The sequence below is a fragment of the Sebastes fasciatus genome, chromosome 9 (genome assembly GCF_043250625.1).
Source record: "Sebastes fasciatus isolate fSebFas1 chromosome 9, fSebFas1.pri, whole genome shotgun sequence".
Classification (NCBI taxonomy): domain Eukaryota; kingdom Metazoa; phylum Chordata; class Actinopteri; order Perciformes; family Sebastidae; genus Sebastes; species Sebastes fasciatus.
Window position 1 is genome coordinate 29809751 of NC_133803.1, and position 18392 is coordinate 29828142.

General features: G+C 42.2%; 1 protein-coding gene across 1 annotated transcript in view; it reads right to left on the minus strand.

The window, feature by feature from the left end:
* The window catches only part of ppp3r1a (protein phosphatase 3, regulatory subunit B, alpha a), a 34145-nt gene that overhangs the window by 15070 nt on the left and 683 nt on the right, over positions 1–18392 (minus strand). The window contains exon 2 of the mRNA XM_074647136.1: positions 7184–7223. Coding sequence (XP_074503237.1) covers positions 7184–7223 — 40 coding nt within the window. The remainder of the gene's footprint in view (positions 1–7183; positions 7224–18392) is intronic.

The window sequence follows — 18392 nt, forward strand, 5'->3', positions numbered from 1 at the left end:
TGCTGAGTGCACACAGCAGGAGGCTCACACTATGTCTGTCTGTCACGACCACACAAGCAGCAATTAACATAAATAAGTCAAACGGCCCTCCTTCTGGTCCACCTGTACTGTTTGTGCTGTTCTTGCTGTCTTTATAATCGTCTGTGTGTCAAATACTGAACTTAAATTCTGAGGCTTGATATTACAAGCTATGTGGAAATTCAAGTTCAATATGTGTTTCAACGATGTCATCAGGTAGGAGTGTGAATCTTTCGGTATCTCATGATTTGATTCTATATTCAGTCAACGTATTCTCATACAACGGTTCGTATGATGACTTAGGAAAAACGTATTCCTCCTTTTTCGTTCGCTTGTCCGGCAATTTCCGCTCCTTACAAGCATACAGTCTTTTCAAAATAAACTTCCGTCTTCACAGGAAACAACTTCCTTAAGTTTAGGCAAGTAAACTATTTAGGTTTAGAAAAAGATTGTAGTTTGGCATAAAATAACTCTGGAAGTGGCGTAACTTAAGTACGTAATTTTAGATCAAGTATTAATACCAGGGCTGTCAAAATTGGCGGGATAATAACGCGTACACGCAAATTTGTTTTAACGCCACTAATTTCTTTAACGCATTAATGCAATCGATCTTTTGGAGTTTTAGAGGTAGAGTGAAGATACTGGTATCATATGAAACTAAAAAACCTAAAGAATCCATTGGTACCAACCATGTCATACAAGCTGGTCGCGAAGGAGGATAAATAACGCTCTGAATTTGCGCTAAATTTTGCCGAGCAAAAACTGGCATGGGCATTTTCAAAGGAGTCCTTTGACCTCTGACCTCCAGATATGTGAATGTAAATGGGTTCTATGGGTACCCACGAGTCTCCCCTTTACAGACATGCCCACTTTATGATAATCACATGCAGTTTGGGGCAAGTCATAGTCAAGTCAGCACACTGACACACTGACAGCTGCTGAGGTACATTTTAAACAGATAAAAAATGTGCGATTAGTTTGTGATTATGATTAATCATGGACAATCATGCAATTAAATATCTTAATCGATTGACAGCCCTAATTAATACCAATATCAACACCAGTGTTTTTGTAATTACTGCAAGCTGTCGACAGCCAGACACTAAATGTTCTGCTTAACCCTGCTGCATCATCACTGGTACCACAGTTAGCCTACCAGCTAGCTCAAGCTAACCATTCAACAGCAGCACAGCTGTGTGAACAGAAAATCTGCTAAGTGCAACTGGCTTGTCCTCCCCATTTTGTTCAATTATAAAGAAAAAAACACAATGTTCCCAAAAATAATTTGTCCTCTTAAGCACGGTCAGCCCTCAAACGGTTCACCCTGCACGTTAATGGAGACATGTGACTGCATTAACACGGCGAACCTGAACTGAGACGAGCAGAGGAGGAAGTGATACACGGAGAGAAATTCAACTGGCATGTTACTGATAATTACAGCCTCAGACCCCCCCGCCGTGCACAGCTCCCCAAACACACCGGAGACACTGTGAGAGTGGGTAAACACGAGAAGGTTACATGCACAGCTCGGTAATTACACGAGTGTGACACATGACACTGTGCAAATTAGCATAATGGGGCTGTACTGAGCCGGTGAGGGCGGAGTGACGTCTCCAGGGAGAGAGATATCTGAAGACAACAGTGTGCTGCAGACAGATACCAGATGACACAAAAGCCTCAGATTACAATCACTAAAGAAGAACTCATCAATCAGTTTACTTGTCGTCAAGAGAACTGCTTAGCGAGAGAAAACTGTTGTATAACATCGTCAGAGGCGCTGGAGGAGTCTGAGAAAATAACCCTGATGATGTCCTTAACGTTTATTCAGCTTGGGCATGGAGACAAAAAATACCTTTTATGGAAGTGTATTTTCTTACATTTCTTGATAGCTAAGTGAATATATCTAACCAACACTGGTGTTCATGGTTTTGTAAGTCTGACACACAGGTATGAAAGCGAAGCCCGTTCGCACTAAAAGGCGTATGAATGCCACGATGATGCACAAAGCATTTAGCGTGCAATATGAACGCCTTTCTTGACTTCCACGTGTTTTCTGTAGTTATGTTACGTTGTTTACGTACGTATTGTATTTAGTTTGCGTACTATTTTAAACCCCAACCATGATGTTTTTCCTAAACCTAACTAAGTGGTTTTCTTGCCTGAACTTAACCATAGACGTTTGCATGGCGTACAAATGACACATGAAAAGTAGGGATGGGTATCGTTAAGATTTTAAGGGTACTACTACTCTTACCGATACTGCTTATCCATCCGGTACTTTAACGGTACTCTTACTGTTTTGTTTTTTTTGTGTTTTAAGAGAAAAAAATAAAACAAATTAATAACAGAATTAACATTGCTTTATTTTGTCATATACTGTATACTATATATGAATCAACATTCAAGTTTCAACTGCAACAGCATTGTTTTGAACACATCAATTATAATGCGATGATTCAAATGTAAAATAAATAAAACAAACAATTATTTATAGTATAAGACGGGTATTTTTTTTTTACAAATCACTATTATAAACTATAATGTGATAATGGTGAATGGGGCAACGAGGGCTAAACTACGAGCTAGTCTGTCAAGTACGGTGCATTTCTCCGCCTGTATCTGATGCACTTTCGCAAGATGTTTTGACATCGGGTCACAAGCGGGTCTATCTGTTTTGTTTTTTTTCAAATGGAAATGCCCCCGCCATATTTATAAAATAGTGTACGCTATATTAAAAATATTTTCACAGCTTTAACTTGCCGTCAGACAGCCCTTTCCGACGGGGAAACGGAGCCGTTATATTGCGTTCTTCAAAACTACAAGCCCAGACTCCATTGACAAAAACTGTAATTTTACCGGGCAGAACACAGGAGTTGCTGGTCTACCGCCACATCGATCGGTTAGTTTGTGTTATTGTGTGACTTTCGGATCCAAACTAACGTGGCGTCAACACAGCAGTACGTTGCTTTGCTTCCGTGCCGCTACCCCTGTCTGCTTCTCCAAACTGGGAGCGTGCCGACAGCCATCTAAGTTACTGCCTGTGAAATTAATACACCGACTATAAGGATGTGTATATATATTGTACAGCTGTAGCTGTAGCAGCGTCATCATGCAGAAACCTACCTCAGGTCAAGTTAGAAGGGCTTGAAGGGAAAATAGCATTTTGATGCTAAAACATACTTGGACCAAAATTGTATCATTCAGATACATAAGGAACACCACTGGGAAGCTACAGAGTGATATGAAAAACTCAAAACAATTAACAAAATAATGGACCCGCCCTTTAAAAAAGAAGTCGCTCATACACAGTCTTATCTCATTGAGGCCGTTGGTAAGAGGAGGCCATACAGCGGCGTGTGTGTACTACAGAGGAGAGCTGCAGGACTCGGTGCATTAGGCTGATTACTCTGACTGCTCTGAGCTCGCCGGCATTGGACCAAACTGAGGACAAAGCAGGGCAGGCAGCGCGCTGATAGTGTATATTTATAGCCGCGCCGTCATCAGAAAACCCCCCCAACTCACCCCACCAACAGAGGCCGTGGCTCCCGCCCTCAGGGAAACCCCTTAGCAACAAGGAACTCCACCGAGCCGCCCGCCGTTTATTTTGGGCGGCTGCATACAGGCCTGCGATGGTTTCAGGCTCGCTGCTGCGTTTCTATGTGAGAGCTATGAGGGGTTGTGTGTGTGGGTGTGTGTGTGTGTGGGCGGGGGGTCTTTCAGTAACAGGCTGCTTCACCCGCTGGGTGTGAAGGTTGGAATTGAAATGAAACAGGAATAACCTACAGGCTACCACAAAGTTTATATAAATATTGAGTTATATTTTGAGTTATGGTGAAGGAGTAGAACCATTAAATGTATAATTTCTTCCTACTCTTTTTCAGATGTAATATTTATTTTTATTACATGGCATTGCTGAATACTCAATTCTGATTGGTTAATCACAGCATTCTGCAGTCTGTTATTTCTTTATAACAGACTGTTGCCATGTATAACAGACCGTTGCTATGGATGCAACTCTAATGTCGGACTCTGGAGGACCGTTTTTGTGTCAAATTATTGATTTCTTAAGTAAGTAGCCGTGTAATAAGCGGGATAATGTACAGCGAGTTGTTTTTTTACTGATTTTTTATTTGTTCGAAATAAATAAATAGAAATTAAGTGAAACGAAATGGTCGTCACTGCCCACTCATATTTTATCAACATGAATCCCAATTAGTATATGACTGTATGAAAATATTATGCAAGACAAGCATATCGTTTGTTTTCATGTTTTATGTTTTCATGAACGACAGAAAGTTGCGTCGCTTTAAAAGTTGCGGCCGCAATGAATTGTGGGATGCTATTATCTCCTTTCCTTTGGTAAAGGATGGTCCAGTGTTTCCTATGCTAAAGGAGATAATAAAGGAAGCACTGAAGCTCCTTTCCTTAACATTTAGAGAATCCGAACAGCTCTTATCATGGTTGCCGCTTAGAGACTTCCGGGTAATTTCACTCCGTTAGGAACCTTCCTCAACAAAAAGGACTATTCGACTGCAGCCCAGGTGTCTCCAGTCTCAGCTCCTTCATGCATCGCTGACAGTAATCCTAACCTGATAGGCCAGTTTGAACAGGAAGGGGCGGGCTCTCACGTTATATTAGTATGTGTGAAAGCAGAGGTTTTCTCTCGAAGAGCAGCAGACCTGTGGTGAGCAGTGTGTGTGTGTGAAGGCAGAGGATTTTTCCCTCTCTGTGTTTTTCCTTTGTTTGATGTTTTTTTCAGACTGATAATAAGAGGTATTTTTCAGCGTACTTCCCTGTCAGCGTGATGTTTTCTCTTCATAACATTTCGCCTTGCTCTCCTGCACCTCACCTTACAACACAGGTCTTTTGAAAATTCACCCACCAGCATCAAATAATTACTTCACAATCCATCTTATCGAGGCGATTCTTAGAGACAAACTCCTCGTGCCGATCATCAACAAAGAGTTAAGAATGATGACAGGTACAGGTGATCCTTCTGTTGGTACACGTCACACTGAGGTTGCAGCAGGGTTAATCTATCTGACATGCAGGCCAGAGCTCATTTCTACACGGCCGATGCCTGCCTGTTCAAGCACTTGATGAGCTGAACAGCTGCTCAGGTTGGTGGAGGGTGAGAGAGACAGAGGGGGAACGCCAAAGAGAGACCAAGAGAGAGAGAAAGAAAATCAAAGAAAGAAAGAGAGACAGGGGAGAAACAAAAAGAGAACATGATAGAGACAAACATGGAAAAATGTTTGGTGTTTTTGCAACCAGGAGTGACACGAAAAGGTGGAGCTCAAAGTTCAACCGAACATTTTAGGTGACCAAAAAGGTTATAATTAACTTTCATGAACTGAAAACACACTGTGAAAGAGTTAAGACGAAAACACGGACAACTCCCAGACCGGACAACGCCGTGGTAGCGACCTGTCAATCACAAGGTAGCCCCGCCCTAAAGCATCCCCTGCTTTATGGTCTATTTGACTCTAAATGGGACCATAATTTACTAAATGAACATCATGCTGTATTGAAGAAGACTTGAAACTAACGATTGAGACCATAAACTCATGTTTACAATGTTTACTGAGGTAATAAATCAAGTGAGAAGTAGGCTCATTTTCTCATAGACTTCTATACAATCAGAGGAGTCGCCCCCTGCTGGCTGTTAGAGAGAATGCAAGTTTAAGGCACTTCAGCATTGACTTCACTTTTCAGACCCGGACGTTGCATCCTGGGAGTCAAACTGAAGTCATCCTTGCAGTTAAGTACCTAAATGCTAATATGCATGCATTCAATATGTACCGGTTGCACCTTAGGAATTTCTCATACGTTTGTCTATTGATTTAGTGACTTTTTAGATTGATATTGATATGAAAAATGTCTCTATTTATTGGTTTAAATTAAGTTATTTGATGTTTTTATTACTTAAATTCCATGCTTATATAGCGTCTTTAAAAATAAAGCAGGACAGAGGACAGTCAAACAGACAGACAGACGGTGGTGAATAGGGAGAGAGAGAGAGACGCTGTAAATGTCTCAGACTGAAAGCAGAGGTCCTTGATGGGTTCAGTTCAGGGTCACGCATCATCCAAATCCACCTCCCACCTCCCCTCACCATGGAGGCATAATCCTGGCTGGCAGACCAAGGTCCCCCCCCCCCCCATGATGTTACAGTAATACAAGCCAAGCCAGTCTGGAAAGGCCACAGTGTGCCTACAGCTCTGCCCACTCTAACAGGAAGTGTCATTTTCAATATGTTTGTATGTGCGTCTCCACACATTAGAAGCCTGCTGTTGTTGCGCAGTCACTGAGCTACAATGCACATCAATCATTGACTTTAAAGTGCATGTTTTATCATTAGAGTCTGGTTGTAGCCCCGGGGGGGCGTTTCTGTAGAGTTTGACAGGAACGCCCACGTAGATCATTGGGTTCATCACTACTTTTTACCTGCTGCACTTTTTGACCAACAGCTTATAATCAGCCTTCACGCTTTTGAGAATAAATAAATATCGCTGCACGTCTGCCTCTTACAACTTGGCACCAAAAATAACAAACTAACCTCATAGTCTTGACGTCAAAATAACAATTAATGTGCGACTCTGAGACATGATGAGGTCAATCTAAGCAGCAACGTGGTCCCTGAAGTACACCTGCACCAGAGAGGGACCCATCGCCGTCTCAGTGCTCATTAAACAGCAGCAGCAGCAGCGGACCCAGTTTAGCCCGGTTCTTAACAACCTCACGGTGTGAAACGTGCCATTCGCACCAAAGCCAGCAGCGAGCAAATCTGCATCTCTGAGGACCTCTCAGCAGCGCCAGGCTGAGATGTTGTGCTGATGCATCATCAGGTAGGGAAGGTGAGGGAGGCGGACAAAGAAGAGATGTGAGTCATATCCTCAGTTCTCCTCCTCCTCCTCCTCCTCCTGACAGCTCAGAGATGTCTACTAGGCATCCAGACATCTTGTAAACACGACCAAGAACACAACAAGAGTTTGATTTCAAGACGACATTTCAACACAACACTTACACATGAAAAATAAAAACATAGAATGAGTGTACAGATGAAATAATCCATGTGTTTTTGGGGGAGGTGAACTACCAGATTAAAATGTAGAAGGTCTCATTCTTTGTACAACTGGAGCAAGCAAAGATTGAAAATACTTACAATGTGTGCACATCTCCATGGGGAAACTGGCTTCATTTCCCTAAAGAGAGAGAGAGAAACACAGAGGTGTCAGTAAATGTTCTAACTGGAGTCGTCGCTAAAGTACAGGAACACCCCTTAAAGCCCCCCTCCAGCCGGTCCAAACGTTCTTTCTCAAACAGAGAATGTTATAATATAGTTAATTGAGGGATGATACTGAGATAGATACTATACTTATGTTTACTGAGGTTTTCAGATTGCACGCACTTTGAAAAAGACGAGCCACTTAAAACAATTCCTGTGTACATTTTCAAAGTAATGTTTCACTGAAACCCCTTGAGGCGGTTTCCCATTGCCATGTACAGCCTCTTTCAAATCCTGCAGAATGCAACGCACGCCATTACATCTTCCAGCATAACGCAAAGGCTCTTTAAGTGAGCCATACCATCCAGAGACACTGCACGGTGGTGTTTATGTATGTGTGTGTGTGTGTGTGGTATTGGCTCATGTTCAGCACTCACATCCCATCCCATCATCCAACACTGCGGTGTCCAAGGAGCCCGAGTCTGATTGCTGGCAGCGTGGTAATTGGTAAATGGACTTGCATTTTATACAGCGTTTTTCTAGTCTTCCGGCCACTCAAAGCGCTTTACACTACATGTCAGCATTCACCCATTCACACACACACATTTATGTACTGATGGCTGCCATGCCAAGGTGCCAACTTTGCCCATGAGGCAACTTTGTCCTCAAGGACACTTCGACATGTGACCGGAGCAGCCGAGGATCGAACCACCGACCTTCCGATTGGTGGACACAACTGAAACGCTCACATGGGAGCCAGCGAGGAGTTGCAGAGAGGTATACCAGCTACTGACTACAGCTGCTGGTCAGTGTCATAATGTTTTTTGGAGTCAATGAGTAATCATGTTAAATAATCCTAATCTCAATATTGTCCAAAATAATCAAGATTATGATTTTTGCCATAATTGAGCAGCGTCCCGAAGAATATTAGTAACACATTATGACAGATAGGAAGTGCTACAGAAAAAGCTAGTGGCAGTTATGTCATCTACTGGCTTATCGTCGTGCTGCCGTGCAACAGCAGACTTACCTCGGAGAGGTTGAGGGTATTTTAAGAGCAGCGAGGAGAAAGAGGTGACATGGGATTAGCCGGGACAGCGACTTAGCATTTGACACCCTGTCAGGAGAGCAGAGTCGGCCGCTACTGATCAGAGGTGGACATGTATACGTGGGTTTCATCTGTAGAACAACAAGTCGACTGTGGCCGGCCGGGCGCTGCCAGTGTGTAGCGCATGACTCCAGCATTACTGGGGTTGGGTGTCCCATTGCTTGCGGGGCTCAGAGGGTAATAGTGTGTGAGAGTTTATTGATCCCAGGAGGGAAAAGTCCTTTTGTTTGCTGCGCTACACAGCAGCACTGCAAGAGCTATAGTGGCTTGCTAACTTAAGCAGGATTTTGGATTCAAGGCCTTGAACCGGTGTTCAAGGACAAGCGCTCAATGCACCCTCACTATGCTACATGAGACTTAGCTTGTTGTTCACACCTTTATTTTGGTTCTCTAGGTCAGGAGGACTACAGAAAAATAATGACTCATTGTTAGTGCATGACCATTAAAGATCCATTTTTGCAAATGAAACAGAAGAGTTATAATAATTAAAAACAATTTCATTATTTTTGGAGACTGAACCTCAACTTCAGCTGTCGTAAAATATGTCACACATCTAGAAATGAAGAAATGCCTTGATAAGCAAACAAATGTGGGAAAATTTGTTAGATTTCACTTCTCAGAAGATTTGTCAAAGCTGGATAGGTGGGTCAAAAAACACCAGACTTTCACCCAGGAGACCGGCGTTCGTGACCTGTGTGAAACCACAAGTCAATGTTGATTTATTTGTCACGTAACTTGCATACATAAGTAACTAGGGATGGGTCATGATTTTCGATTTTCGAGTAGTCATTCAATTTTTAAAAAATCGACTAGTTTATGCGACTATTGTCCTGTCTTAAAAATATATATTTTCCCTTGTTTTAACCGTCGCAGGCGCTGCCTAGTAGTAACGTTACTACCGGTAAAACGTGTGTGGCACGTTCAGTTCGGCTCTTTTCTGTCAGCGCAGGTGTGTGTGTGTGCCCGCCCCTAGTAGTTTCAGCAGGTAGATCAGCGGTTCCAGCAGCGAAACATATCGTCACTGAATGCTGCGATTCTCGAAAAATCATTGACTAGTTCCCAGTGATTATCGAATAGTATTTTTGCTTAGAATGCACATCTCTATAAGTAATGCCACTTATATTAGTGTTATTTTAAGCCACACCACGATCTTTTCCCAAACCTAACTAGGTAGTTTTATTGCCTAAATCTAAGGACGTTGTTTCCTGTGAAGACATAAGTTTATTTTGAAAAGACTGTATTCATGTAACCAGCTGAAATTGACACGCGTTGCTGGACATTCGTAGGAAAACAAACGTAAATGGGGGAATGCATTTATCATAAGATACTGTATATGAACCGTTGTATGAGAAAACCACAACAAAACCTGGTTGAACAGAGAAATAATGTACGCTTCACACAGACAGTTTTTGAGGTTTCATTCCTGCTGTATGGAAACCGATACACAACGCGTATGTATGCAGCTCTGTCACTGCAACACGTGCAGACACGTCTCACACAAAGCAAAGAATTACTCATAAAGCTGTCAGACCAGATGAAACAGATCCAAGTGGCAAAATATGTCAGCATCCCCAAGTTGTTGAGTCAATGGGTGGTCTGATCAGGACAAATCAATTTGTCACCATCGTCAAAACTCAACATAAATGAATCATGCAGTGAGTGAAATAAGATTAAAATAATAAACCAATCTCAATAACTAACAACTATGACGGACAAAGAACGAACTGAGTGTTGTAACCATCTATCTGTCTATCTATCTATTCCCCCTCAGCTACGTCCCTGATGTCCACTGTGGTTTAAGTGTGATCTGTGGGGCCCCTGGAGGTAAAGAGACTTACAGCAAAGCAGATTTAGCGTTGAGGATTACAGGTTTACTAGCTAAGGCCTGCCTTAGGTCACTGGTGTGGTTAACACTGGGTCAGGAGTAACTCTTGTCATGTCTTCTGTGACCAAACCACTTCATGCTGCTCTTGTTGAGCTGCCCCTTGTTACATAGATGCTAATGGGATGATTATAAAAACGCAGAAAAGGAGGGTTGAACAAAGTGAAAAAACCCCATCTTGCATGCACAAAGAGGAGCGGAGAGAGCGAGGGGGACTCGTGTTGGCTCATCAATAATGCATGCTTCATTCAGAATCAATTAGGCCTTAGCACAAAAAACACGTTCTGTATAATGAAGAGTCTGGCATCGTCGCCGCTGGTTCAGCAGCAACGCTACGGCCGACCCAAAAGCCTGGCTAATTATAGAGCCAGTCACAACATGAAAGACTGGGGACAGTACAGTACATCAGGACATGAGGGGCAGCTGACCTGGAGGGCTTTTCTGAGGCGTCTCTGCCAGGACATGAGGATGTATTCTGCTCTCACTCTACAATAATTTACATCTAATAACAGCTAATTAATATTTGGTTAGTAATATAATTAGCCGGGTACACATTATACAAGAATCAAGACAATTTTGGGCCCGATTCCCCCCTCCCAACAATCGTCAGCAAATCCCTGATTTTTTGATGGTTCTAGAGATTATCAAAACGTAAATATTAAACAAGATCAATAAATACGATGGGATATCCTGTTGTGTGTGGGGAACCCCGAGAACAGTCGAGGACGCAGCCACCTGGGAAAGAACGACAGCCAGTTTGGAACCAAGCTGACTGAAGAAGGAAAGGACAACCATCGCCATCACGGCGGCCGCGGCTAATGCATGAGCATACATGAACATCGCTAATTCTTCCTGCCCTGCACATTTGCACACTTCACTCCCTCATTTTACAGATAACTATCTGAATGACATAAAAAATGAAATTGCCCACTGACTGTGGTTAAGACCAAAAGAAATCCGATACAAGATCTGATGCTCAAAAGTATCAATGCGACACTCATTGCACATAAATAATGTAGAGATGTAAACACGGTGTTGCCCTCTGAGTGCAGTCAGAGCAACCTCGAACATGCTGGAAGGGAGCGATGACTTGCATAAATCCTAAAAAAATGAATAAACGCTGCCGTGTCTGCACTATTAGCATAATGTAGAAAACACAAGGACAGAGCAGAGGCATGCATCATTCCCTGACTCACAGCTGTGGTGCCAGAGATATTGTGCACAATGGATGGACTCGCTGATTTCATCATGTGGACAAACATCAGTATCAGCCTCAGAAACCTGCATCAGAGTGTGTATTCATATGTACTATAACACAAGTCAAGTCTGTGTGTTTATCGTACTTGAACTGGATATAAATCTGCTGAACAAACACAGCTGTGGGTGTCAAGAGGTAACGCTGCTGTCTTTTGATTGTATGTGTCTCTCAAAACAATTCTAACTTGAAATAGAAACGCATTATAGGCCTCTTCAGACAAAACGCCTCATTCAGCTGCTCGCTGTGCTGATACTCTCAGTGGAGAGGGAGATAATGTTCAAAAAGCTGCAGCAGTCTTTCACTCTGACGTTCAGTATTTAAAGTAAGACTGAAATCACAGCAGCAGGAATTTGTTATGAAATGTGCCATTAAAGCTGCAGTGGGTAGAAATGGAGAAAATGTGATTAAAAAAAGTTATTGTTATAAAACGGTCACTAAATCCTGACAGTAGTGCATGAGACAGGTAATCTGAAAAAAAATAATGTGCCTCTGCGTCCTCCGGTGCTCCTAATGGCATCTGCAAGATTTCACAGACCGGAGGAAAACAAGCAGTAAGAGCTGATCTGGAGTCTGCCGTCCACAAACTCCGATTAAACGATGAAACTAGGCAGCGCTGATCAAATATGAATCAATATTCTGTTACTGTAATGCCTATTTCTCTCCTCAAATGTTTTCAGAAATATCTTGTAGTGTACGGTTTAGCTGTAAAATGAAAAAGTTTGTGACCCGACAGCCATGTAGAGGAAATACCAAGCACCGCTGACCAGCCGGAGCACAGCCAATAGGAACTCAAATTCAGTCAAATTCCTAGAATGTGTGCTCATTAGAGCGGCAACAATTAATCGATTAATCAATTCATTGTCAACAATTAAATTAATTGACAACTATTTTGATAATGGATTAATCAGTTTGAGTCATTTTTAAGAAAGAAAAAAAAGTAAAAATTCTCTGATTCCAGCTTCTTAAATGTGAATATTTTCTGGTTTCTTTACTCCTCTTTGACAGTAAACTGAGTATCTTTGAGTTGTGGACAAAACAAGAGCATTTTCACCATTTTCTGACATTTTAAAAACCAAACAATTAATCGATTAATCAAAAAATAATCAACAGATTAATCAACAATACAAATAATTGCTAGTTTCCCTAGTAAGTAAGGAAAAATACTGAACATTTTCTTTTTCCAGCTCCTCCAGTTTGAGGGTTTGCTGCTTTTTCTCTTCATGTCATGTCACCGTAAATTTTATATTTTGGGTAATGGACTTTTAATTGGATAAAAACATGCAAAAATGTTTGCAAAAATGGGGCAAAAATGATATAAACTACAAAAAAGCAAAGAACTCTGGTGTGTGTACACACGTGGAATCAATTAAAACCACATCTGTGCATCTAGCTTGGCATGTTTAAGTTACTTTTCCACACAATGTGTGTTATTGACACATGAGGTGAAAAAGTGTGTTGCCTTTTCTCCCGCTTTGCTGGCTTGCTTGATCAGTTCAGGGATCACCAGCGGACCTCCTCCTCCTCCACACAGATGTGTCTGCGAGTATGGAGCTCGCCATACAACCGAGCTTTACGATAAATAACCCTCCAGAGTCGCAGCAGAGTGCAGAGCTGCTCCGTGCTTTCAGATCGGTCTTTAAATAGAGTTCACCCCTCCATTTTTCAGCCCAACTTTGTACAGCATGCAAAACCCAGGGCAGGCCACTAATAACTATCAGCTGAAGAAGCCATATGTGTAAAAGGAGCTGCTACGAGTTTACAGTCATCGGTCTCCTTGCAGACATTCAGTTACTCTCCCTTTGTTCCCTGAAGCATCACTCTCTCACCTGTAATTATTGTTCTGTAATATTGCCTGGGTAGGTGTGTTTGCACTTTGCTTCTATGTTGATGTGCACGCACTTCTGTGTGAAGGCGCGTGTCACGGATCTGAGCCAGATTTAGGAGTCGAGTGCAAATATGAAAATAATTACCAAAATCTTAGCCGCCTGAGGGAACTCTGGCAGAGCTAATCCTCTCAACCACTTCTATCCTCATAATGCTGTGTAAACTAACAACGCCTAAATCTTCTTAAGCATGAACCTAGTGGTGATGAAGCTATACTGTATTTACCAAGAAAATTAAATTCTCTGCGTTATCTAGCAGCTTAATACCAAGTTGTTCCCCGATACATGAATTCATCTTGGTGTCACAAGTACAGAGACACAACGACTAATCCTGGCAGAGAGACAAATCTAGGGCTGTCGACTGATTGGTCGTTTTGGTCTTAGTCAACAAAGATTTCTTGAGTTGAATAGTCGTTTTTATGCCTTTTCATGCTGAATGACTTATTTCCAAAAAAACGTATGAGCACATCTCTGGTAAACACCAGATTTAAAGTGGTGCTTTTGTGTGATATTTTGTGGAGAAACTCAGTTTTACAGATCTGTCGATTAAGGGCGTTTTCATATTATTTAGGATTGATCCGTACCGTGCCCGAGTACGACTGCCCCCCCTCTCCGCTCAGCTTTCACATTAGTAAAGTTGTTTCGTACCCGAGTACACTTGCGTCATCATCCACGTGTATTTGTTTATGTTGAGATCAGCGCTTCTAGGGGTGGAGCATCGTAAAACACTTCATTCAAACTTGACAGAAACAAAATAAAACACACCAAAACTGTTGTCGTTAGTCTTTCCAACAATCATCAAGTTTGATGTGGAAATAAGCCGACTCTACACGTTGTACACATGAACCGTACTCCAGACCACCTTTTCAAGTGGACTCGGGCACGGATCGACGAACCGTACTACTGCCATGTAGATTCATGCAAAAAGGCCACAGCTGTAGGTGAATGTGTTGAAACAGCAGCCTCAACAAGATCAATGCTCTTCTATTACAGTCGAGGTGTCAAATTATGGACACAATGATGTTTAAAATCACATCACTACATGCACCTGTATAACAACAATACAAAACCATTTTCAAATGTTATTTTTGTATAATGAAATCATTACTTTTACTTTCTGGAAATGGGTTACTTGATGGTCGGCACTGAGGTTTCCTGTCATCCCTTCAACCAGCAATTAGCCAGTTACATTAACGCTCCATACGAAAAGTCACGAAAACATTCTTATTTTCAGGTAATTATGCGCTAAAGAATAAATACTTATTTCCATCCTACTGCCCAATCCTAGTAGGTGTATAAAACAGAAAACTCAAACCAGCTTTTTATACCCGCTTCACTTCCTCCTACATCAGCGTCAGTGGATTTATTGCATGTATACATCCATTTGACCTTTTCAATTTTCGAGCACTACTGAACAAACATCCTGTTCCAGACGGCAATTACAGCGGCGAGCCACCCTTGACTCGACATGCCATTTAAGCGTATACTATAAACTTCTCTATTTGCTGGGCGACAGAGGCTGACACACCAGACAAGTAGATGTTTACTGACAAAATGCCAGGGACTGCTGGACCCAGTGCGAGCCAAGAACTGCAGCGAATGCAACGCATACTAGTTGCCAACCTTGAGACCTTAAAAATAGGGAGGATCTCAAAACCAAAGCAAGGGGGGTCTGGGAGTTTCAGAGACTTTGTTTCCTGCATTTTGGTGACTTTTAAAGCAGGAAAATAACAAAATAATAAGTACACTAAAACAGCGTTTTTATGTTAAACTTTTGATTTTACCTTCCGCTGGGAAACTACATCTGCTCTAGCTGTATTGTTGGAAACAGTAGGAATTATAAATACTATACAGAGCCAGAAACAGGTTGAGATAATGGAAAAAAAAGTGTGAAAAATTGCCATAAATCGGGAGAAATACGTGAGAATTGTGACCCCGGGAGGAAACCAGGAGAGGGCGATGAAAAACGTGAGTCTCCCGTGAATATCGAGAGGGTTGGCGAGTATGATGCAACGACCAGTGAGGAGAATAAATCCAGATGGAGTGGGCTGGTTGGGAGTGCAGTGTGGATCACGTAGTGTTGATCATCACTTGTGCTGTGGGCTTTTATCTCTTTTACATTAGCTCCAGCTCCATCCCTATGTGGGTGGCGCTTGATTGCTAGGCAGCATATGGTCCCCTTAGCATCGGATCATTCCACTACATGCTTAAAGCAACTGTGAGTCCCTGCCCCCAACATCCCCCCCGCAGCTGAGAAGAATACATTTAGACAGGACATGAGTTGGCACACTATCATGAAACCAAAGAGTATCTTCCCTCTGGCAGAGAGTTGAGACTGCTGCAGGGCAAATGTAGTAAGGTGTCCTGTCGTGTTTGATGTCGTAGACAGAAGATGCTGCTCTGAATTCGTGGAATTCGTAGCGGGCTCAGGTTTAAGGATAGAGTGAAGATACTGGCATCATATGAGACTAGAAAACCTAATGAATCCATCAGTACCTACCATGTCATACTAGCTTGTCGGAAAGAAGGCTAAATAACGCGACAAACTTATGCTAAATTTTGGCAAGGAAAAACTGTCATAGTGACCTCCACAACTGACCTCCAGATATGTGAATGTAAATGGGTTCTATGGGTACCCACGAGTCTCCCCTTTACAGACATGCCCACTTTATGATAATCACATGCAGTTTGGGGCAAGTCATAGTCAAGTCAGCACACTGACACACTGACAGCTGTTGTTGCCTGTTGGGCTGCAGTTTGCCATGTTATGATTTGAGCATATTATTTTATGCTAAATGCAGTACCTGTGAGGGTTTCTGGACAATATCTGTCATTGTTTTGTGTTGTTAATTGATTTCCAATAATAAATATATATACATACATTTGTATAAAGCAGCATATTTGCCCACTCCCGTGTTGATAAGAGTATTAAATACTTGACAAATCTCCCTTTAAGGTACATTTTGATCAGATAAAAATGGTGTGATTAATCACAATGAAATATTTTAATCTTTGACAGCCCTAATTGTTACTTATCAACTGATACATACACTGATACCGATATATCTGCAGTAATCGGCCTCTATATCAGCCTGGCTGATTCATTGGTCCACCATTAGTTTGTAAACTTAATGACAGCTCGTTGGCTCGTGTTAATATTTACAGTCAACCAGTAAAAAACAATCCAAATCCATAAAACCCAAAACAAGTAAAGCTTCCTCAATAATACTGTGGTTTTACCTCAAACAAAGTGGTACAAGAAATAAAAATGTGGCTTTTCTCTCTCTCCCTGGACAGATTCTAAACAGCTGGTGAACAAATGGCTGCTGCTGCCAATGTTGTGCATCAACAATTGATCAGAAAATGGAAATGTGGAGGTGTGTTCGATCTATGATTGGATGGAGAGGAATTGCGGGTATGAGAGGACAGTGGAGGGATGAACAAGGGGAATCAAATCCTGTTAAAAGAACCCACATTAAGTAGAAAAATTAGTGGGTAGAAATGGAGCAACGTTGTTTTTATAAAACGGTCGCTATATCCTGACAGTAGTGCATGAGACAGGTAATCTGAAAAAAAATCATGTGCCTCAGTGTCCTCCGGCGCTCCTAATGGCATCTGCAAGATTTCACAGACCGGAGGAAAACAAGCAGTCAGAGCCGAGCTGGAGCCTGCCGTCTATGAGCCGGCTGTCAGCAGGCTCATTCGAGATGAGCCAGGCCTGCGCAGAATCGATCACCGACGATCGGCGCGCAATGCATGCCGGTTAGATTTGTGTCCGACTTGATCCCGACATGCTTTGGCGTCACGCACACGTGGGCAACGATAACCTCACGAGATCGAGGCGGCCGCAGTTGCTCTCCACCGAGTGCAAAACCCCAGGGCATGATGGGAAACGCCTGGCTGTCGCCTGATCAAAGAGCTGATTGGCTCTTAGTTTTGACACCACATGTTGTAGAAAGACCTAATATTAACACTAGATTGTCAGCTATTAATCTCTTGTTGTGCAATGAAGGTTTCACCTATTAACAAACAACTTGTGTGTTGATAATAATAATTATAATAATTATAATAATGAAGGGTAATTAAAAAGCACTTATCAAAACGAGTGCTCATTACAAAGTGCTTTACAAGGCAGATATAAAAAGGATAGAATCCAATGCCAGTTATAAACACATTTCCACATATATTTACAAACAAATATGAATAAATCCGAACGTGGTCTGAGAACTACAAATAGCCGACAGATTGGATCTAACAGGATGTAACTTTTCCTGAGACTTCCTGTAAACTGTCCGACTCGACCGCAACTTTTTTGTCACCGCCCCCTGCTGCTGCCTGATCTCGTCTACTATCCATTCGAGGGCGCGGTTCATCTCCAACGAGCCCCTGATCACTCGCAAACTCCGACCGAACGGTCAAACTAGGCAGCGCTGAACAAATATGAATCAATATTCTGTTACAGTAATGCCTATTTCTCTCCTCAAATGTCTTCAGAAACATCTTGTTGTGAACTGTTTAGCTGTAAAAATTTGAAAGTTTGTGACCCGGGCCGGCAGCCCTGTTGAGATCAGTTGAGGAAATACCAAGCACCTCCCACCAGCTGGAGCACAGCCAAAAGGAACGCTCTCTCTGAAGTGACCTGTGATTGGTTAAAGCCTGAAAACAGAGCCATGAGGAGGTGCAGAAGTCTCTCAGAACACTTGAATTACAATATGCTGAAAGGTTATTATCGGCATTTTTGTCCAATGATGCCAAAAACTGAAGTTGAATATGGATGCTGCTCGGTCAGCTCCACTCCTATTGGTCACTACATGGATACCTAATGGTTACTAGGCAACTCCTCCTCATATAGCAGCCTATAGTGAATTCAATATACAGACCAATTAATTAGGACAGCACTGTGCACTCCTGCAGGACCAGCTGAAAATAGACACTAAATGGTCTATTTATTAAGAGCTCAGTGTTGTAACTATCAACACAGCGCCATGCTGCTGCCTGGAAAACACACTGAAATA